Source organism: Cervus elaphus, chromosome 3 (assembly GCF_910594005.1).
Source record: "Cervus elaphus chromosome 3, mCerEla1.1, whole genome shotgun sequence".
NCBI lineage: Eukaryota > Metazoa > Chordata > Mammalia > Artiodactyla > Cervidae > Cervus > Cervus elaphus.
Window position 1 is genome coordinate 53993885 of NC_057817.1, and position 21733 is coordinate 54015617.

Consider the following 21733-nt stretch of genomic DNA (forward strand, 5'->3'; position numbering starts at 1 on the left):
ACCAACTCCAGGAGATGGTGAAGGACAGGGAAGCCTGGCCTGCTGCAGTCCATGGTGGGGGGGCGGTCACAAAGAGCGGGCGCGATGGAGCGACTGGACAGCACCAAAGCTGGACCCTCCAGGCCCCTCACAGGACCTGCTCTCGGCGTCCCTCCACCCCAGGCCTGCATCCCTCGTCCCTTGTCTGTTCTGGCCGCAGAGCTGTCCCCGGCAGCCAGACTTATCCCCTCAAACCTCTCCAGGTCTCTCTCTTTTTAACAACCCCCCCCCCACCCTCCACACCCACCCACCCAGTCTCCCCGCCCTGCCACTACGCTCAGGTAAAAGGCTTTCCGTTAGGGATGCTGACTGCTTCCGAGCCCACGAGGATAAGGCTCTGGTTTGAAAGGCCCCCTCTCAGCGGAAGGGGCGCTGGCTCTTGGAATCAGGATGGGAGTGGATGGAGGCGTCTCCCACTGGCCTCCCCCAGAGAAAACGGGCGTCCCAGGGCAGTTGCTAGAGTCATCTTCCTTCCCACCAGGGACGCCTACATCCTCAAGTACAGTCTGGTTCACTTCATGCTGGGAAGCGCTTCCCTCTTGTCACGACAAACTGCTGCACGCGGAGGACGGATCCTGCCCCCAGGACGGCGGTCACCTGGCCGGGAGAGGCCCCGCCCCCTCCACCTGGGTCCCTGCGGGCCCCCTCCATCTGGGTCCCTGCGGGCTCCCTCACCTCCTCCAGCGAGCTGGCTCTTTCTGGCCAAGGGAGGGCCTGTCCCGCACAGTCCAGCCCTTTGCCCCGTGCTCAGCCTGGCTTCAGCTCACCCTGCTATCCTGCAGACCTGGCTCACACACGGCCTTCCTGAGGACACGTTCCCTGATTTCCAGCCTGGCTCAGGTCCTCATCACCCACTTATGGAGCTCCCTGCAGCCTCATTAGGACAGACTTCAAATACGCCAGCGGCGCACGGCTGACCCACCCTGCTCCCCGCCGGATCCTCAGCACATCACTGGTTCTCAAAAGCCATTTCCTGGGACTTCCCTGACGGTCCAGTGGCTAAGACTGCGTTTCCCAGGCAGGGGGCCTGGGTTCAATCCCTGGTCAGGGAACTAGATCCCATATGCTGCAACTAAAAAAAGAAAAAAGATCCTGAGTGCAGCAACTTAGACCTGGCGGAGCCAAATAAAAATTAAAATAGACAAAAAAGCCATTTGCTGAGTGGAGGGCTTCACCCCCTGGGCTCACAGCAAGGGCACTGTGCATTGAAGATGGGAGGAGGCGGGGGTCCGAGCATGGCCCTTCCGTGGAGGCTCCAGGCCCAGGACAGATGAGCCCTGGGACCAGCCTCAGGCAGGTGAAGTTGCCAAGGGTCACGGCAGGGAAGACGGGGTCTCTGTCATAAGCCGTGTACATGCGGGACAGGACTGAGGCGTGAAGGGCTCTCGAGCTGGCCGGCAGGCCCGGCAGGGGCCAGGCAAGGGCCGGGCGTGAGTTACATCAGGGTGAGGGATCTAGGTTCAGTGCACTCACTGTTTCTAAGTAGCTGCTTTTGGGTTTTGTTCATCCCTTAGTTTCCTAGTAAAGTTTTGGGAAAACATTCCAAGAGCTGCAGAATTCAGGGGCAAAAAGGTTTGCTCACATGTGGGCCAAGAGTGCCAGGTGACGGCGGGGGCGGGGCTGCCCCTGCAGGAGGGTGGAGCCGGTGGAGGCTGGGGGTGTGCACCCCCCGGCGGCTTCCCCCCAAATTCTCCATCTGCAACCGTAGCCCAGCCTCCTGTGCTTCCTCAGGCCTGTCCCCGCTGCCTGCCTGCATGCCCCCCAACTCCCGGGCCACGGAGCCTCAGCTGGGCTGGGCGTGAGGCTCCCCCCTGCCCGGAGCCCTCCCTCCCCCCACTCTTGCTCAAAGCTCTGCCCTCCCCAGGCCGCCCTTGCGAGGCTTTTCCACTTGCAGGCCCTGGGCCAACCCACCGCCCCTGTGATGCCTTGGTCATCACACCCGGCCCTGTGCCATCATCCGTTTCCCACCAGTGAGCTCCCGCCCCAGTTAGGTGGCTGGAACGGGCCCAGCTCAAGGTTCCACACAACAGATGTTGGGTGAACAAACTTTGCTTGAAACTTGGAGACCAAGAAATACAGAGACCTGCTGTGTGCCTTGAGCACGGCCCTCTGATGATTGAATCAAGAGATTCAGTTAATCACCAAGCCAGAGAGGCCGCCACAGCCTTCTCACCCTCTCCTTGATAAGGCGTCTGAGACGGTACTGTCCTTATGTTACAGATGAGGAAACCGAAGCTCAGAGCGGTCCCGCAGCCAGTCCCAGGCCTCACAGCGAGAAAGTGGCTGAGCTCAGGTTAGAGCCAGACCTTCCCGTTCCTGCATCCCCGGCCCCCGTCTGTCTGGGGGCAGTTTCCGCCCTCCTGCGTCCACCCCTCCCCACACCCTGGGCCCCCACTCACTTCTGGCACTCATCCAGCACAAAGGCCCTGGGGTGGTCGTCCCCAGACATGGTGATGACAGTCTCACGCTCGAAGGCCCCTGGGCGGGTCTGGTCCACGGTGTGGCGGGTGATGGTGGACGTGGTGTAGCTCGTCCAGTAGAGAGTGTCCCAGCCCCGGTGATAGGCCAGGCCTTCCACAGAGCCCACGTCTGCGGGGGACAGGAGCAGCGATGGGTCAGGACAGGGCCAGAGGGCAGAGCAGAGGGGCACCCACCCGCCTGTACTCGGGGGGAGTGCGGGAGCTGGGGAGTGTGTGGGGGTGGCCCTCAGTGCCCCCAGGCCCTCCTCTATTTCCCACACAAACGGTCCATGGTCCACCCCCCTAAGCCTTCTTCCGGTGCCTCCCCACCGCTGGCGAGATTTGGCTTTATGCTGCGGTTACGCCTCCCTGGAGCCAGAGTTCTGCCAAGTTGGGTGCAAACTGGATTTCAGTAAATCAGCTCCCACGTGGGCTGTCCTGGGGAGCCTCCAACTTCTAGACCCTGAACTGGAAGGACTGGTAGACACCTGAAGCTCAGGTTAAAGAACCGAGAGCGTGACGAGAGAGACGTGGCAGAACTTAGTTTAAGAGAGACAGACTCAGGGCTTTCAGCGGCTTCAAGCTGTCTGGTGATGTGGTTGCCAGAAGGCTGCATTAATAGAACTATTGTAGCCGGAACAATGGCCCAGAGGAAGATGACAGCTCTGCCAGGCTCTCCAGATCAAGCTATGATTATAGAGTATCGAGTTCAGCTTTGGACACTACATTTTCAGACAGACGTGGGGACATGACTCTGTGAGGCAGAGAACGGCCAAGGAGGTTGAAAGGACAGGTCTGTTTTTATCACCCCTGCATACCTAGCACCCAGTAACGCACTTGGCAGGTCTTTACGGACAGGAGTGACGAACGTATGAACAAGTGAATGAGGCAAAGGACCGGGGGCACCCAGCCCAGAGCAGAGAAAACTAGTGGAACAGAACAGAACTTTCCAAGGAGTATAAAGGCTGTCCGGGAATGAAGCTCTGGGCCCTCCCACTTCTGGGAGCACACGACGTGGCCTACGCCCAGCCGAGCTCTCCCACCTGACGTCTCAGGTCATCCTGTCTCTTTGCACAGACGAGAAATCTGAGGCCGCGAGAGCGCAGAAAACTGGCTCAAGTGACTAAAATCCTGGGTCTGGGGTTGAACCCACCCAGTGTCTGCAGCCTGTTCTGTGAGCAGCCAGATCTACAGAGGCGAGCTTCGGCTCATGCTGTCCACCTCGAGGGCAGAACGAGGACCAGAGGGGACCAACTCTGACTCCAGCAGGAGCGACTTTCAGTAACACGCAGTGTGATTCACTGGCTGTTTGTCAGGGACGCCAAGGCAGGAGGGACTCAGATCCGGGCCAGGGGCAGGGTTGGCTGGTGTCCGCGGCGTCCCTGCCCTGAGCCTGGGCCGGCCTTCCCCGCGCTCCCCCTCACCCCCGCCCCCAATTCCTGGGAAGTAAAGGAGGTCTGGGCTCACTCTCCACAATGGTGGTCCGGCCCGAGCCATCGTCGTTGATCTGCTGGATGTTCCCAAAGTGGATGTCGCTGAAGAAGATGCGGTTGGGGGTGCCCGGGGAGGTGCCCGCTCGGTAGTCGAAGGCCAGGGCGATGACGTTCTTCATGTGCTCGGGGTCCTCGAAGGGCTGCACCGGCGCGTTGAGGTTGCGCTCGTCGGACAGGTGGACGCTCTTGAGGATGGTGCGCTCGGAGTAGAGCAGGTAGCCTGCATACTCGCGGCACGACGCCCCGTCCTCGGCCAGCATCCCGTGGGCGCAGGCGCACGCCCGCTGCCCGTTGCCCCGGTACAGGCACAGCTGCTGGCAGCCGCCGTTGTCCACCGCACACACGTTGGTTCCTGGGGGGGGGGGGGGCGGCCACGTGGAAGCCAGGGGTCACGGCAGGCAGGGCCGGCCGGCTGCCCCTGTCCTCTCGGCTGAGGCGGAAGCTCTAGTTGGCGCCCTGCTCTGCCTCCATGCCCCCGCTTCAGACAACTCTCCAGGCCCTGGCACTCAACCCCCTCAGCCTCCCCTCACCACCCCTGGGTCTCCCTCATCACGCTCTCCTGGAAGTTGCCCTGCGGTCTGACTTCTCCCCCAGCTCCTCTCTTGCCCAGCCCAGAGCCCCAGCCTCGCCTTTCTGCCGGTCCCGGTTGAAGACTTTGATGTCCTTGAGCTGGACGCCGATGCCCGTCCGCAGGGGCACGGAGTCGGTGGCGTTGTCCTTGCTCCCGCGCTTGATGGAGCCGTTGGCATGAGTCCTGTGGGGAGGCAAGGGGCCATGAGCCGGCCGTCAGCTGGGGCCCGGGGAAGGCGGGGACAGAGGCCCACCTGTCACTCCAGTAGATGAACTCCTCAAACACGGACACTGAGAACATGTCCATGTTGTTGCTGGACAGGACCACCTCGCGGTCCTCGCCCGTCTCCAGGTCGATCCGCTCGATTTTGTCCGTCCGGGCGTCGCACCAGTATAGCTTCCCGTCCTGCAGGCCAGAGGCGCCCACCTCACTGCCAGCCCCTTGTCCCCGGCAGCGCGGGGCATCCACTCACTCCTGCCTCACCATCTCTTCCCTCCTTGCTCTACATCCTCCCGCTCTCTGACCCGCGGCCCTGCTGGCCTCCCTCTAGGCCTCCCTCCAAGTGCCCACTTCTGAGTGACCTCCCTGACCATCTTCAGGGCGGTGGAACCCTACTCTGCATGGGGCCTGGGCCAGAGGACCCCCTGACCCCTTGGTCCATATCTTCCCACCCACGGGCCTGTCACATGAGATTCCGTGGGGAGCAGGGCTCAGGGTATGGGGAGCTGCCCCTCCCCCCAGAGCGGAGTCCAGCTCCTTGGCCTCAGGGCCGAGCCTGCACCCAGACCTGATAGTCCACGGAGATGCCGTTGGGCCAGCTGATGCTGACATTCACCAGCACCACCCGCTCACTGCCGTCCAGCCGAGACCGCTCGATCCGTGGGTACTGGCCCCACTCGGTCCAGAACAGGTACCTGGGGTGAAGGCGGAAGCAGGGGTCAGTCCCCAGAGCACAGACGAGAACGGGCCTGTGGCCAGAGGCCTGGACCAGACCAGAGCCAGGAGTGGGGACTGGTCAGCCCAGCCCGCTCCTCACCCCTTCTCCGGGTGGACAGTGATCGCCCGGGGCTTGTCCAGACCCTGGGAGATGACCACGTAGCGGAAAGAGCCATTGAGCCGGGCAACTTCGATGACGTCGAAACCCTGGTCCGTCCAGTAGATGTTGCCTGTGGAGGGAGGAAGGCGCGGTGCTCAGGGGGCGTGTGGGGACTTGTGTACTTCGTCCCCTCCAGCCTTCCGAGGCCCCACTCCCCCCGTCCTCTGCCTCTCCTGCAGCCCCTCAGCCCTCCCAGAGCTCACCTGCGATCCAGTCCACCGCGATGCCCTCCACGCGGCCAATGCCGTTGGTCACCACATCCTCGCGCCACGTCTGGTCCCGCTTAGCCCGGCTGATGGTGCTCAGGCCCATGTCCACCCAGTAAATGGTGTCATTCTCTGGGGGCAGAGGAGCCAACACGGGGATGCTCACCGAGGCAGGGGACAAGGCGGAGGGGTCAAAATCACAAGGGGATGAAGACGGGGGTGACCGAGAGCTGGGGAGACCAGTGGCTTGGGACGGTGTAGCAGGGCAGGGCAGCTGCGGTCAGGCAACCTCTCCCGGGACCCCCAGAACACTTCACCACGAAGGGAAGGCATGTCCCAGCTCCTCCTGCCACCAAGGCTCACCAGCATGGAAGTCAATGCCGACGGCCAGCGAGGTCCCCGACACTGGGACCAGGGCGTCCGACTTGTCGTTGGGGTCCAGTGGGATTCCCCGGATCCCCTCGTGCACAGAATACAGGAGAAAGGAGCCCACACCTGAAACACACGGACACCACGCACGGGCCTCGCTGGCCTCCCGTAAGCTTGGCTCCATCACCCGCAAACCCTTCTGATACCTCCTCCCAGCCATCACACCTCCCCTGGACCACACACCCTCGCTCGGGGCCTGGGTGGGGACGGGACAGTCAAGTCACCTGGCCGGCTCCAGGGAACCACCTGTGATTCCCCCTGGTGCCCGCTAGAGGGCAGCAGAGACCAGGCTTTCGCTTCACACAAACCCTTTACCAATCCTAAAGGTGTTAGGGAGAACCTGGAGAGGTTTAGATGAGGCAATAGGACCAAGTGACTCCCAAATCTAGATTTCCACCCTAGTTGCCTCTTGTCCTCGTCCGTCTGGCCTGTGTCACACCCTTGGGTCTCTGGCACCCGGCTCCTGAGCCAGCCTCCTCAGTTCCCCATTTCTTACAAGGCGCCACTATCCACGCCCCTAGAGTTTCCCCCTGCCTTTATCCCCTTGCAAAGCACATCCTCAGTTGAATCCCCCTAATGGGCCCTGGTTGCTCAAGGCTCCCTGGAAAAAAGGATTCATGGTCGAGTGTGTGGAGACCCCAAACACTTAAAGAGTCTCCCCACGGAAAATTCTCAGAGCAGATGAGCATATGCAAGGCTCTGAGAAGTTCTGCAGCAAAAAAAAAAAAAAAAAAAATCCACTTAAACTTAGTTCAACCCAGTGTTTCTTTCTGTAACATCGACCACATCAAAGAGGGAGGTTCCTGGGAGTGCACTTCGGGAAATGCTGTCCTGGGGCGGGCTCGTAAATCAGTCAGCAAGTTCTTGTGAAACAGCTCCAAGTTTCATCCCTTCTCTTCAACCCCGCTGCTGAGCCCCAGCCCAGGCTAACAGCTTCCTGACTGGTCTAACTGCCTTGGTCTCTCCCTCCACCGCTCAGCCGGCTCTCTGCCGCCAGGTTAATCTGCCCCAAACACCACCTTCCAGGTGCTCCTGGCTGAGAACCTGCAGAACCCCGCCTGCCCCACAGCCTCACCCATGCACCCCACGCCCTGCCCGCCACTCGGGCTGGCCCCTCAGGGCCTTGCACCCACCGTCCTACTGCTCTGGACCCCTCGCCTGGCATGCTGTCCCTTCTCCTTCAAACCACACACTCAAATCCTCTGTGCCCAGCACACGTCCTGCACGAAGTGACCCTGGCGTCCCCTCCGACGTCTGTTTCTCCAAAATCCTACTGAAGTCAGAGCCGCTTCATGCCCCCCCTCCCCCGCCTCTGGTCAAGCCTGCTGAGCACAGAGACAGGGACTTCTGTCCCCGCCTCCCCCACGGCGACCAGCACAGTGGACGCTGACTCGGCACCTAACCCAGATGACTACGCGATGAACTCATCCTGTCCCCGCGCTGAGAAGAGGAAGGTGGCTGAGAGGGGCTGAGGACCGGGGTCGAGGGGCGGGGAGCAGAGGGGGCACTGACCCTCGCAGGCCTGCTGGCCGCTCCGGAGGCTGTAGCCGGCCGTGCACATGCAGGCCCGGGTCGTCTCGGACGTGGGCAGGCAGAGCTGCGAGCAGTCGCCGTTGTTGACGCTGCAGGGATTGGTGCCCTCGTGGTCTGGGGGCGAGTGGGAGGCACAAAGAAAGGGTTACTGGTTCTCCTCGGGACCTCGGCGTCAGGCTGGAGCATGCCTTGGGACAGGATGGTCACCCCTTGACCCCAGACCTTGTGGGGGTCACCACCCGTACCCAGAGCTCAGGGCTCCAGTCCTGCAGGGCCCCTGGCCCTTGTGAAAAAGGGGCCCCGTGGGTGGTGAGCAGAGCCGAACCCGTTTTCATTCCCCTCGCTTGCCCAGGGCTCCTCCTGGCACAGCCCTGGCCTCTGACCCCAGCCCACTGGCCCGGCCCTGGCCCTGCCTCACCCAGCTGGATGCTCTCATCGTAGACCTTCATGTGCATCACCAGGGTGGTGCTGTTCCGCAGGACCACGGACCCCGAGCCGTCAGCCTTGTTGCACGTGCCCATCTTCTCTGACACCTGATCTGCCCACCACAGCTTGTCCCCTGGGGAGGCAGGAGGGGATGAGACCCCCGGGGGAGGCCCCACCCCAGGCCCGCCCTGTCCCCCTGGCCCCGCCTGCTCTGCTCCAGCCCCTGGCTCCCAGGCCAGCGGCCCTCACCCATGATGGCCAGGGCGGTGGCCTTGCCCAACTGGTTCCGCATGGCATCGATGACCTCCAGCCCGCTCCCGTCCAGGTTGCAGCGGTTGATGGTGTGGTTCTTGGAGCTGATCCAGTAGAGTTTGCTCTCAGGGAAGTCGATCGCCAGGCCTGGAAGAAGAGGGGTGTCACGGCCAGAGAGCCCAGCACCCGCCAGGGCTGGGGGCCAGGAGCCTGAGAGAGTGGCTGGGGTCCATCTCACCTCTGGGGATGGGCTCAGAGTATGTGTGTGGTTGAGGGGGAGGGTGGTGAGAACAAGCACTCAGCTGGGAGCTCGGGCAGATGGAGGAGCGATAGGGAGGAAGCCTGAGAGCATCTCCGGCTGGAGGAGTTAGCGGGGAGGGCTGCAGGGCCGCAGGACGGGCTCGTACCCACAGGGCCCCTCTGGCCACTGAAGAGCAGGGTGCGGTTGCTGCCGTCCATGTTGGCCATGCTGATGTTGTCGCCGTCCGTCCAGTAGAGCTTCCTAGGGGCGCCAGGACAGGGGGCCAGTCAGAGTCCTCCTCTTCCCCCGCCCCACACCCCGTGCCCCTCGACCTGGGGCCCTGCAGGACATACCCACGCAGAGGGTGGACGACCAGGCCGTGGGGCTGCTCCAGGCCCTGCACCACCGCGTTCTTGAAGGAGCCGTCCAGCCGGGCCACGTTGATCTGCTTCTTGTTGGTGTCGTAGCTCGTCCAGAACAGGTTTCGGGACACCCAGTCGACAGCCAGCCCGTGGGCGTTTGGCAAGTCTGGGGACACAGTGGGGAGCTGTGGTCGGGTGTTTGCGGGACACAGGTCGGGGGCTCGAGGGGGAGGGGGCCAGCCCGGTTTCTGGGGGAACAGGGATCACGACATGGGGATGGGAACACTCTGGGGGAAAGGATTCGGGGAAAGGACAACAGGACCCAGGGAGCCAGGGGGTGAGGCCTGGACAGAACCTGCAGAGACGACTGTCTCCACGCCGGTGCCGTTGATGAAGGCCCGCTTGATGGCCTGGGTCCGCACATCTGACCAGTAAACGCGCTGCTCGCGGGCGTCATAGTCCAGCACCGTGACGTTGTCGATGTCGGGCACCGTGAAGGAGATGATGTAGTTGTAGTAGGGGGCGTCCAGATCCACACCCCGGATCTCCATCTGACGTGCGTACAGCAGGAACTTCTTAAACTCTGCGGGCACAGGGCAGGTCACTGAGGGCAGCCCCCTGCCTCCACGCCTTCCACCCACCCAGACTCTCCCGGGTCCTTCTATCTGCTGCTGGCCCTTGGCGATCAGGGAGGCCCTGCTGGGCATCACCCTCCGGTCGGGGCGCCAATCTTTTCTGACAGCGGCTGTCTCTGGAGCCTCTCCCATCAGGCCCCTTCCAGCTGAGACCGCCTACGTTTGCTCAGAACCTGGAGCTGGGGTAGCCCGGCCCTCCTCCCGTCAGCCATGGTGTCCCCCTGGCTCTGGGGGGGTGCCTTACCATAGCAGGTGGTATTGTCCTTGTGGAGCTTCATGAGGTGCGGGCAGGCGCAGGAAACGGTCCGGTTGTAATCGATGAGACACAGGTGGGAGCAGGGGCCCCGGCCCCCGTTGGCCTCACAGGGGTTGGGAGCTGGCGGGGAGGGGAAATCAAGACAATCGAGTGACCCTTCCGGCCTTGCTCCCCTGGCCCACGCCCGCTTCCGGGCCCAGGGTCGCTGCCGCCGCCCTGGGGCAGACCGCCCCCGGCTCTGCGCGGCCTGCCCGGCCCTTACCCATGGGCTGCCGAGAGGGGTGGTACACTTGCAGGTCAAAGGGCTGCGTGTTGGTCCTCTGGACCACGGTGACGTTGTGGCCCGTCCACTTGTTGGCCTTGGCCAGCGTGTTGGTCCGCCAGTCCGTCCAGTACACCTCGCCTCCGTACAGCGTCACTGCAAACGGGTGCGACAGGAACTCGTGGCCCCGAAGCACCTCCATGTGACCGGAGCCGTCGTAACGGGCAGAGTAAATGGCGTCTGACCTGAGAGCGTGGTGCGGGGCAGAGTGAGGAGCCGGTGGGGACCCGAGACGTCGGGGCACGCGGCCCCGGGGCCCCCCATCCCCATCCCTGGCCCTCGGGGTGCCCCGTGGAGCAAGAACACACGGCTCAAGGGCTGGGACCCCGGCTCCGACCCCAGTCCCCTTGCCCCTTCACTCTCCCCAGCACACAGGGCCGGGGTGAAGTCCAGAAAAAGATACCCCCCTTCAGGGACATCAGCTAAAAAAAGTCCCGCCCCCTCGAGCAGCGCTCACAGACGCGTGAGCAAGCCCGGTGTTGGTCCCAGCCCCGCGCGGGCGGCGGCCCTGGCTCTGCCCTCCTCCATCCGCGCCTCCTTCCCAGCCCAGCCTCTCCCCCGCTCAGTCCTCTCCCTGGGCCCTGGGCTGCGTCCCGGCCTTCTCGCCCCGCCCTGTCCCCGGGGGGGCGGGGGGCAGGGGGCGGGGCTCCTGGGAGGGCCCGGGGCGGCCTCCTCGGCCCCGCCCAGTCCCCGGGGGCGGGGCTCCCGGGAGGGCCCGGGGCTGACCTGGCGTCAATCCACAGGATGCGCTTCTCCAGGTAGTCCACGGTAAGCCCGTTGGGCCAGCCCCCCGAGCCTGTCTCCCGGTGGATGGTGCGGCGCCCGGCCCCACTCATGGAGGCTGCCTCGATGCGGGGCAGGCTGGCATCCCAGTCCGTCCAAAACAAGATCCTGGGGGCGTGGGGAGGGGGTCAGGAGGGCCAAGGTCGAGGCCAGGGCGAGGGGCTGCGGGAGGATCCTTGGTGAAGGGCGGAGGAGGCGAGGAGCCCTGGGGAGATGGGTGTGCCTGGCCCCTGCAGGGGAGTCAAGGGGCCAGAACAGGTCTGGGCAGGGCCCTCACCCATCTCGGGGATCCAGGGCAATCGCCCTGGGGTGCTCGATGTCGCCGGCCAGCAGTGTGGTTCGGAGGGTCCCGTCCAGCTTGGCCACCTCAATCTGGTCCAGGTTACTCTCCACCCAGTAGATGTTGCCCGCAATCCAGTCTACAGCCAGGCCCTCGGGTGTGGCCAGGCCGTACTGAATCACCACCTCGAAACTGGTGAGGGCTGAGAAGAGAGGCCACAGGAGGTCAGACTCACCTGGGGTGGGGGGGTGAGCTGATGATACATGCTAGGAATTCTGGATGGCCCACCCCAACCTTGACACCTCTGTGAACACCTGTGAACACCTCTGGTGAGCCCTGGATTCAACAGAGCTTCCCAGAACCCCCCTCTCCTCACCCAGGCCCTCTGCCCCGGGAGGTCAAGCAGAAGCCTGGCTTCTAGAACCCTGGAGAAGGGGAAGTGGCAACTATCTTCTGCCTGTGACTCTCTGAAGGGCCAACTCCTGGGAGGAGGTCAGAGCAGAGGGTGGGGGCTTTGGGGGAACAGACCTAGACTCAATATGAAGCAGACAGAACTTTGTAGAAGTCACTCCACAGATGGTCCTGGAGGTCTTTCTATGGTTATATATATATGTATATATATATACACACACACATATACTGTGCTGAATGCTAAGTCACTTCAGTCGTGTCCAACTCTTTTCGATCCTATGGACTGTAGCCCACCAGGCTCGTCTGTCCATGGGATTCTCCAGGCAAGAACTCTGGAGTGGGTTTCCATGCCCTCCTCCAGGGATCTCCCCAACCCAGGGATTGAACCTTGGTCTCCTGCACTGCAGCCAGATTCTGCACCAGGGAAGCCCAATATATATACACACAATAATTTAGAAACTGTTACATAATGTGAACATTTGACAGTCTATTTAACCATCTCCTAGTTGATGGACATTTGAGATGGTTCCAGGTTTTCTCTATGGACCTGTCTGGTGGCTCAGACAGTAAAGAATTTGCCTGCAATGCAAGAGATCTGGGAAGATCCCCTGGAGAAGGGCATGGAAACCCACTCCAGTATTCTTGCCTGGAGAATCCCATGGAGAGAGGAGCCTGGCGGGCTACAGTCTATAGGGTCACACAGAGTCGGACATGACTGAGAACTAACACGTCACATTTTTCTCTACGACAACACCAGCTCCTCTAGTAAATGCACTTCTTTCAAGTCTCTGCTCAGATGGCAGCTTCTCAGGGGCCACCCCCGTTCTCTCCCCACCCTGCCCCCTTTCACCTTATCCACAGTACTGCCTGCCCCTGGGTCACCCTCTGTGATGCTCATCGCCCGTGTTTATCTTTGACGTTCCCACTGGCGTGTAGGCTCCATGAGGGCAGACAGTCTATCTTGTTTGGCTCCCTGCTGTTTCCCCTGGGCTGGAGTATGTGGCAGGGGCTCGGGAACGAGTGTTACTAAAGAAGCAAGCCTGTGATGGGTCAGGCTGCCTTGGGACAGAAGGCAGGGTTCAGGTACCCCACCCCTCAATGGCTTTTTTTCTTGCAAGGCTGCAATTCTGGCCGTTCCAAAGAAAGGCTGATCATTTTGTTAATTATCAGGCTGGCAGCTCTGCTGACGATAATTACCGGGCGTCAGGCACTGAGACCCACAGCAAAATCTAACCCAATTAACAAGAGTGTGGGGGATAGGGGAAACTCAGGGCCTCTGCTCCAGGCAGCCTGCATCGGGCCCGCGGATCTGAGAGCCCAAGGGCCAGGTCTGGGGTGCACTGCGGCGTGGGTCTCGGGCAGGCGGGGGTCACCTCCGTTGTCCAGCAGCTTCCCGCGGTAGATCTTGTCCTCCACCACGTCGGTCCAGTAGAGGGCGCTCTGGCTGAGGTGGAAGTCCAGGGCGATGGTGTTGCGCAGGCCGGGCACCAGCACGCTGTAGTCCCCTTTGTGGAGGTCGATGCGCCGGATCTCGTGGCGGTTGGAGAAGATGATGAACGGCTTGAAGGGGTCTGGGGACGGGTGTGATGGGGTCACTTCTTGCCCCCGAGCCACCCTGTCCAGGCGCAGACAGGGTCTCCGTGGGCCCCTGCACTGGGCCGGGAGGGAAACCTCAGCCTCCCCCTGCAGTTCAGTCGCCGCCCCGCCCCCGGCCCGGATCTCCCGCCCCCGGCCCGTATCCCCGCCTCGGCCCGGATCCCCCGCCTCGGCCCGGATCCCCCGCCCCCGGCCCGGATCCCCGCCTGGGCCCGGATCCCCGCCTCGGCCCCGACCGCCTCTCACCCAGGCTGCGGCAGCTCTCGCCGTCCGGCTCCAGCACCCAGCCTTCGTAGCAGGAGCACTTCACGCTGAACTTGTTCTGGTCGCATTTCTGGCTGCACTTGAGATGCTTGGCGCAGTAGCTCTGGATCTGGCAGGTGTGGTTGTCAGGCCCCAGCTCCATGCCCAGAGGGCATGAGCACACGATGCCTTCGCCAGGTGCCACGGAGCAGTTGTGGCTGCAGCCCCCGTTGTTCAGAGAGCACTGGTCTGGGGGGTGGGGGGCAGGGGACAGATCAGGGTCAGGATCCAGAAGGAGGCAGGTCCTTTCCATTCCTCTGTCCCCCTGCTTCCCAGGCACCCTTGGGACCAGGGCTCGGATCCCCGCACCCACTCTGTGGGTAGTCATCTCCTCCCTCCATCATGGTCGCGTCTTTCTCTCTGATCTCTACTTCCCAGCTTCTTCTTGAGCCACGGTGGGGGCCCCAGCCTTTTGCCTCTCTCTGGGGTGGGGAGTGTGGGGGGGCTTTCCTCTCTCTCTCCTGATGTGGGTGTGATTTGGGGGTGGGGTGCAGTAAGGAATGTCCTGCTCCGGGTCCTCAGACACACCCCAGGACCTGTCTGCCCTGACTGATGACCCGTCAGCGGTTCTCAGGGCCGGTCCTTATCTCCCACTCCTCTCCTCCAAGGAACCCGACGCTGGGCCAGCCGGGCTCAGAGGAGATAAGGAGCTCTGCTCCTCATCCCGGAGTCACACCAGGCGGCTCTGCCTAACCCCTCGTCCTTTTGATCTTGAATGCACAGCCTCCTCCCCCAACCTTCTCACTCACTCGGCAGGACGGGGCGCCTGCCCTCCTGACCACATCAAGCGTCAACCCTGGTGCCTTCATCCTGAAAGCCGGGTGACGGAGAGGGGGGCTGGGCCTGCAGGGGGAGCTGCATTGCCCTGTCTCCACCGCACTTCTCGGGCTGTGTGACTTTGGGCCAGCTACTCAACCTCTCTGAGCCTCAGTTTTCTCATGGGTGAGATGGGGGTGAGAACCGCATGTGTCTCACAGGGCTGCTTGTGGGCTAAATGCTGTAACAGTGGGGACGCTGAGCACAGCCTCTTGCACGTGGGTGTTTTAGTAGCAGCTCTGAGGACTGCTCGCCCAGCAGCCAGATCTGCCCTTTCTAGTCTGAGACCCACCCGCCGCCGGCAGAGCTCCTGGCCCAGCCCAGCCTCCTTATCTAGCTCGCCTGCCCATGCGTGTTTCCCGGGCCCCGGACGCACCACAGAGCTCCCCCTCGTCCGAGCCATCCCCACAGTCGTCGCTGCCGTCACACAGCTTGTCGGGCGGCAGGCAGACCGCGGTGTTGTTGGCGCAGGGGTGCGAGGGCGGCCTGCAGGCCAGGGACTCGCAGTTCTCTTCGTCTGAGTTATCCTCACAGTCGCTGTCCCCGTCACACACCCAGGCTTTGCTGATGCATCGGGCTGGGGAAGGGGTGTAGCATCAGGGGGCAGGCCTGGACAGCAGGGCTCCGCGTGCCCTTGGTCCCCGGCCCAGGGGACTTCTTTAATCAGGTCACAACTGTAATGCTTTGGGGTCCCCTAGGAACCTTGATCATAACTGTAATGCTTTGGGGTCCCCTAGGAACCTTGATCCTAACTGCAATGCTTTGGGGTCCCCTAGGAACCTTGATCCTAACTGTAATGCTTTGGGGTCCCCTAGGAACCTTGATCATAACTGTAATGCTTTGGGGTCCCCTAGGAACCTTGATCCTAACTGCAATGCTTTGGGGTCCACTAGGAACCTTGAGGCTTTTTCTATCAAGTTCACATGGGCAACAGAGAAGGCAGGGATCTGCAGGAAGTGCTGACACTCAACACTGGTGAGGGTTCTGGCTCCCCAGGGCCCTTACTGCAGGCTCTGGCCCCGTCACACCTCCCCCATGCGTCTGGCAGAAGCTTTTTTCTGTGCGTTTTGCCTCACGGAGCCCCCCCTGCCCTGCTCTCAGCATCGTCTCCTGTCTGTGCGGTTTCTCTTCAGCCCTTCTTCTTACCAGAGTCTTTGCAGCCAAACTTGACGTTGGGATCACAGACGTGGGTCACCCCCTCACAGCTCTTCTCGTCGCTGGAGTCCATGCAGTCAGTGTCCCCGTCGCAGCGCCACCGCAGGGGGATGCACAGGCCGTCCAGCCGGCACTGGAACTCGTCATTGTGGCAGCCGCCAGGAGGCCTCGTGGCTGCGGGGGCACAGGTGGAGGGCTCCGGATCAGCCATTCCCATCGCTGCTTTTCCAAACCCCTCCTGCCATACCCGGCCCGGGGCTGTGAGCTCAGGCAGGCTGGAGAGATCTCTGAGTCCCACTGACTCTCCCTGCAAGTGCTGACTCCGAGTCAGGGCCGTGACACCTTCCAGGGCTTAGGAATCCTCTTGCCTCACTTCCCTGTTTCACACATGTGAGCTCGGCTGGATAAGCAATCTGCTAGGTCAAAGCTCAAATGCTCCCCACGTTAGCCTAGCACTCGCTCACTTCACAAACACTTACTGAGCACCTAGTGTGTGCCAGCCACTGTCCCAGGTGCCAGCATGAATAAGACAGCGTCCTCACCCCTGTGGAGCTGAAGTTCTAGCAGGGAAGAGAAACGGTGAAGACACGACATGGAAATCCGGAATGGAGCTACAGGTGGTGATCAAGGAAGGCTGTGCAGACTAAGCCGGGTCAAGGCTAGGGAGCATGGGATGCTACTTGAGATAGAGTCAGGAAGGGCCCTGAGCAGGAGATGTTTGAGCAGAGGCCTGAATGACGGGAGCCGTGAGATGAACTGTGCGTCCCAGGAGGGGGAACAGCCAGCAGAAGCCCCTGAGACAGGACCACGCGGGGCATACTTGGGAAAGGCCCGGGGTGTATTTAAAGCTGCGCAGCCGGAGCAGGTGATGGAGGAGATGAGTGGCAGGAATGCAGGTCAGAGGGGCTGCGGGACCCCTGCAGGCCATGAAGCAGGGCTCAGCATGGATCTGAAGCGTACGGGAAGCCAGGGCAGGCTCGAGGGCAGGGCTGGGGAGTGATCTGATGTGGAGGATGTGACCTGCCAGCTGTGCTGTGACTCGGGAGGCTGGGGAAGGAGCAGAAGGAGCAATGGGAGGCACGGGTGACCGTGCAAAGCCTCGCCTCGCACTCACGCTCCGCCACGAACACGGTCCACGTGCTCGTCTCCTCCCTGGACTTCGGCACCAGCCTCCCAGCTGATCTTCCTCCCTCAGGGCCCCCGAGCCTCTTCCCAACCTAATGTCCTTCCAGCATTGCCTTCTGAAAGTATTTTCTACATCTCAACACCTTCCAGCTCTGAGACCCTTCCAAGGCCCCCAGTGCCTGGCCTGCGGTTGTGATCTGCCCGCTCCGAGTGCTGCCTCATCGCCTGCTGGCCCCTCCAGTCTGAGCCCCCCGCCCCACAGCCCCGAGGACCCCTTCAGGAGCGCTGTTTCACCTTCTAAGTTGTACTGCTTGGTTCTCCAGGCTATTCCCACCATCCCCATTTGAAGACCCCCCCCTCTTGTCCATAGCCTAAACCCTCACTGTGGCCCAGTTCAAACCCCACCTCCTCTGAAACGGTCCCCGACCATTCCGGCTCATGGCCACAGGTAACAATTGTGACAGGACAGCCCGGCTCCCAGGGGCCAGGCCCCTACACATCTCCTCTCACTTCACAGAGGAGGACACAAAGGAAGACGCCGAGTCTCGGGGGAAGCGACCCGCCCAAGTCTGCCCAGCTTGTGAGGGGCAAAGGGCTTCCCCACCTTGCCACACCGCAGGCCTCCAGGGGCTCAGAGTCCCACTCAGCGGCCCTTCTCAGACATCCTGAGACACAGTCAGTATGTCCCGGGCCTCGGGCGACCCTCCCCATCCTCCCTCTGAGTGCAGGACCCAGAGCGCTCACTCAGGGCCCAGTGCTGTCCCCACTGTGTGCGCCTTAACTCGACCTGGGGAGGTCACAGGGTGCTAGGGCAGGGGCCAGGTGAAGCCTGGAGAGACTTTGGTCTGCCATATTTTTAAAACTTTTCAAACAAACTGCCAGTTGTTATGGGTTGACTTGTGTTCCCTAAGAAGATGCTGGAATCTTAACTCATAGCCCCTGTGAATAGGACCTTATTTGGAAATAGGTCTTTCTTTGCAGATGATCAACTTAAGATGAGGCCATTAGGACAGGCCCTGATCCACTGTGACTGTGTACTTATATAAAGAGGAAATCTGACACAGAGACCGACATGCACTCATCGGGTTTGCCAGGTCAAGATGAAGGCAGAGACTGAAGCTAGGAGAGAGGCCTGGGATAGATTCCCTCCTGACCCTCGGAAGGAACCAGCTCTGCTGACATTCTGGTCTTGGACTTCCAGCCTCCAGACTGTGAGACATTCGATTTCTGTTGTTTAAGTCACTTAGTTTGTGGCGCGTGGTTATAGCAGCCTTAGGAAACTAATATACCAGTGTGCTAAAATGGGTAATTTCAGGTTTCCCTGCTGGCACAATGGATAAAAATCCTCCTGCCAATTCAGAGGACATCGGTTGAACCCTGGTCTAGGAAGATCTCACATGCCGCAGGGCAACTAAACCTGTGTGCCACAACTACGGAGCCTGCCTCCACGAAGCAGCCACTGCGACGAGAAGCCCACGCACGGCAGCTGGAGAGGAGCCCTGCTCTCCGCAACTAGAGAAAGCCTGAGCACAGCGACGAAGACCCAGTGCAGCCATAAACATATATATATGCATTTTTAAATGGGTAGATTTCACACAAAACCTGCCCTCCTGAAGCCAGGGCAATCTGGGGGCTGCGCTGTTCCATGGCAACAATGGGCCAGGGCTGAAAACCAACATCCCTTGAGAAGGTCTGTGCCTTCCATTAACCCCAGTCCCCTCAGGTCCTGGAGGCCTGGGCACCGGGGACCCCACAGAGCTGACTCCTCCGTCCTTCGGTGCCCGCTGTGCTCATCCTCCCCTACCCCCGTGGGCATCCCTTTCTCACGCTACCAGCGACCTAACACAGGCTGTGTGCGTTCCGTGCACGATCTCACGGCACCCCCACGTCAACGCGATCGTGCCCTGTGCCATTATTATCCCCACTTTGCAGATGAGACTCACAGGGGCCCCCAGACATGAAGTAACTTGCTCAAGGCCACCCAGATAGTAAGTGGCAGAGCTGGAGCTCAAACCCAAGGCCACCTGGCTGCAAAGCCTGAGATCTTAACAGTGTGTGACGCTGATTTGTCCACCGCTCTCCTCTCCCACACGACTGCAAACTCCGGAAGGATAAGAGCTGCTTCAGGGTTATCTCTGGTGCCCGAGGGCGGGGGCACGCGGTGGGGGGTGGAGGGGGGTGGCCCGCCCCGCTGGCCCCGGGCGCCCACCCTGGTTGGTGCAGTTGGCGTGCGTCTCGTCGCTGTAGTCCCCACAGTCGTTGTCGCCGTCGCAGGTCCAGTGCTCAGGGATGCAGCGCCCGCTGTTGCACTTGAACTGGGTGCTGGAGCAGGAGTGGCTGCAGCCCGCCTCGTCGCTGTTGTCCCCACAGTCATTGTCTGGGGGGGGGGGGCGGCAAGAAGGGAAGAGGCGAGCAGGGGGTCAGCACGTGACTGTCTCTGCGACCCCAGCGTGGGGTCCCCACTCCCTCCTCCCCATTCCCAACCTCAACCCACCCCAGCCTCCCCACCAAGAAAATAAAAAACAGAAAAGACACAGAAACTGCATAGACTGCAGCATGCACCATGGCCCACGCGGCGGGGGGCAGGGGGAGGTGGGGCGAGCGCCCGGAGGGCCCTTCCCGCAGTCTGCGAGACTGGGGGTGGGGGCAGGACGCACTCCTTTCCCCTTTAGGCAGTGGGTGGGAACAGGGGTCTGCTTGCCTGGGGGAAAGGAAAGGGATTTCTCAGGTTAGGGACGGACAGAGGTGGGCGGAGTACAGGTGAGGGCTCTGCTGGGGGGACAGGGTCCGCGGGCCTCGCCCCGAGCCCCTGAGTGTGAGCATCACTGGCCGGACGTCTGGGTGAGGGGCGCTGCCTGCAGCTGGGAAGGCGTGTGAGGGGGACTGAGCCAGTGTCCTGCCCTCTGGGCCTGGTGGGCAGGGCCACCAGCCTTCTCTCCACATCTTCAGGACGCTGGAGGAGGTGGGTCTGGCTGTCCCCTTGGACTGCGCTCCTGCCTCCCTCCCAGCTGCCTCTGCGTCTCGGACGCTCTCCCCCCGCCATGTCCTGGTCTTCCTGTCCCCGCCTCTCTGTCATCTCCTCTCCTGGGACAGGCTCCTTCTGCCCTCTCCGCTTTCCCCTGCACTGTTTTCTTTCTCCCTCTGTGGTCTCCTCTCTCACTGCTCTGGGGAAGGGAGCTGCGTGGGGGTCCTGGGAGGCGGCCCAAGGCCAGCTGGGGCGCTAGGGTGATGGTGCATGTGCTTCTATGCACTGACCGGCAGGCTCAGGACAGGTCTTTTCATCAGAGCCGTCCCCACAATCCTTCTCTGAAACACAGAAACCGCCAGGGCAGCTATTGGCACACGAGACACGGCAAAGATGAGGGGCAGCGTGGCGCCGACCCAGTCCGTCCTCACACACGTGAGCTAGGGCTCGAGCCCCCGCCGCGACACGTCACGACACCACACAGACGGGACCAGACCCCGGAGACAGCACACACACAGCAGGCCGGCGGCCCCCAGGGCTGACATCACCTGGTCCCGGGCTGACCGCCAGGGGAGCTCCCGAGTCTGGAGCCGGAGCCTGGAGGGGGCGCCGAGGACCCCGGGAGGTGGGGTTTGCAGGGAGACGGGAGCCGGGCGTGGGCCCTCCTCGCTCATCTCTCCCTGGCCCCTGCGCCTCTGCCCGGGGATGGGCCGCTCTGCCCGGCGAGGAACAGCGCGGACGGGCAGTGGGCGGGGTCTCCCCCTGGCCATCCTGGCCGCCCCCACAGTGCTTCTAGCTCATCCTTATTTCTTCCAGACAACCCGGGGGGGCATCAGTGACCCGGAGGGAGGCCCTGGCTTGATTCTAAAACCCCTCCACCTCCCACCCGGGACCTGGCTACGGCTTCTGGCTTTCCCAGGAACCAGGGCAGGTGAAGGGAACAAGCTCTTACCATTGTCGCATCTCCAGTTGATGTTGATGCATCTGCCATTGTTGCAGGTAAACTGAGTCAGGGGGAAGCAGGTGGGATAGGCTGTCAGAGGGAAAGACTAGCTGAGTAGGGTCCTTAAGATTTTCAGCATCACAGCACGAGCAGGTGGGTGCAGGGTCCCCCACCATAACCCACAGTCCCCTGTCCAGCCAGGTGCGGGAGGGAAGGCCAAGCAGAGGGGCCTCGGCCTGAAACTGCCCATTCATGCCTACCCCCACTAAGCATCCTTTTTTTCTTGTTTGTTTTTTTAACTTTTTATTTTATATTGGAACATAGCCAGTTAAAAATGTGATAGTTTCAGGTGGACGGCAAAGGGACTGAGCCAGATGTGCACACGTATCCACTTCTAAGCATCCCTCCTTCAAGCAACTAGTTTCCGGACACAAGCTGTGCGCTGACTGCTTCCCATGCATGATCTCACTGATCCCCCACATCAATGCTGGGGTGCGGGTAACCATTATGAGCCCCATTTTGCAAAGGCTTCCCTGGTAGCTCAGATGGCAAATAATCCACCTGCAATACAGGAGACCCCGGCTGGATCCCTGGGTCAAGAAGATCCCTTGGAGAAGGGAATGGCAACCCACTCCAGTATTCTTGCCTGGAAAATCCCATGGACAGAGGAGCCCGGTGGGCTACGGTCCATGTGGTCGCAAGAGTCGGACACGACTGAATGACTTTCACTTGCAGATGAAACTCACAGGGGTCTATGGAGATTAAGTGACCTGCTCAACGCCACCCTGGCACTACGCTGCGGGGTCTCTCCAGCACCTCCGCCCCAGGGCCTGTTCTGGCGGACCCTCCCTCCCCGTGCCAGCCCGGCTGTCCTGCCGTCCCGCTCACCACACGAGGCGGACTCATCGGAGCGGTCCCCACAGTCATCGTCCAGGTCGCATGTCCAGGAGATGGGGATGCAGCGGCCGCTGGCACAGGAGAACTGGTTGGGTGGGCAGGTGCGAGCTGGGGACAGGCGTGCGTGTGAGTGCTCAGA

The 21733-nt window shown here is 61.6% G+C and overlaps 1 protein-coding gene across 2 annotated transcripts in view; it reads right to left on the reverse strand.

The window, feature by feature from the left end:
• LRP1 (LDL receptor related protein 1) overlaps nucleotides 1–21733 on the reverse strand; it is an 80099-nt gene that overhangs the window by 22289 nt on the left and 36077 nt on the right. For both annotated transcript variants that reach the window (XM_043889532.1, XM_043889524.1), the window contains exons 18-42: nucleotides 21586–21702; nucleotides 20707–20787; nucleotides 18999–19166; nucleotides 15656–15838; nucleotides 14886–15086; nucleotides 13637–13882; nucleotides 13168–13365; nucleotides 11381–11585; nucleotides 11047–11211; nucleotides 10261–10505; nucleotides 9987–10118; nucleotides 9463–9690; nucleotides 9099–9273; nucleotides 8912–9006; nucleotides 8502–8651; nucleotides 8245–8385; nucleotides 7806–7940; nucleotides 6228–6359; nucleotides 5862–5996; nucleotides 5599–5728; nucleotides 5350–5476; nucleotides 4816–4967; nucleotides 4621–4745; nucleotides 3966–4343; nucleotides 2439–2628 (exon numbers count right to left, since the gene is read on the reverse strand). In XM_043889532.1, the coding sequence (XP_043745467.1) occupies nucleotides 2439–2628; nucleotides 3966–4343; nucleotides 4621–4745; nucleotides 4816–4967; nucleotides 5350–5476; nucleotides 5599–5728; nucleotides 5862–5996; nucleotides 6228–6359; nucleotides 7806–7940; nucleotides 8245–8385; nucleotides 8502–8651; nucleotides 8912–9006; nucleotides 9099–9273; nucleotides 9463–9690; nucleotides 9987–10118; nucleotides 10261–10505; nucleotides 11047–11211; nucleotides 11381–11585; nucleotides 13168–13365; nucleotides 13637–13882; nucleotides 14886–15086; nucleotides 15656–15838; nucleotides 18999–19166; nucleotides 20707–20787; nucleotides 21586–21702 (4234 nt within the window). The remainder of the gene's footprint in view (nucleotides 1–2438; nucleotides 2629–3965; nucleotides 4344–4620; nucleotides 4746–4815; nucleotides 4968–5349; nucleotides 5477–5598; nucleotides 5729–5861; nucleotides 5997–6227; nucleotides 6360–7805; nucleotides 7941–8244; nucleotides 8386–8501; nucleotides 8652–8911; nucleotides 9007–9098; nucleotides 9274–9462; nucleotides 9691–9986; nucleotides 10119–10260; nucleotides 10506–11046; nucleotides 11212–11380; nucleotides 11586–13167; nucleotides 13366–13636; nucleotides 13883–14885; nucleotides 15087–15655; nucleotides 15839–18998; nucleotides 19167–20706; nucleotides 20788–21585; nucleotides 21703–21733) is intronic.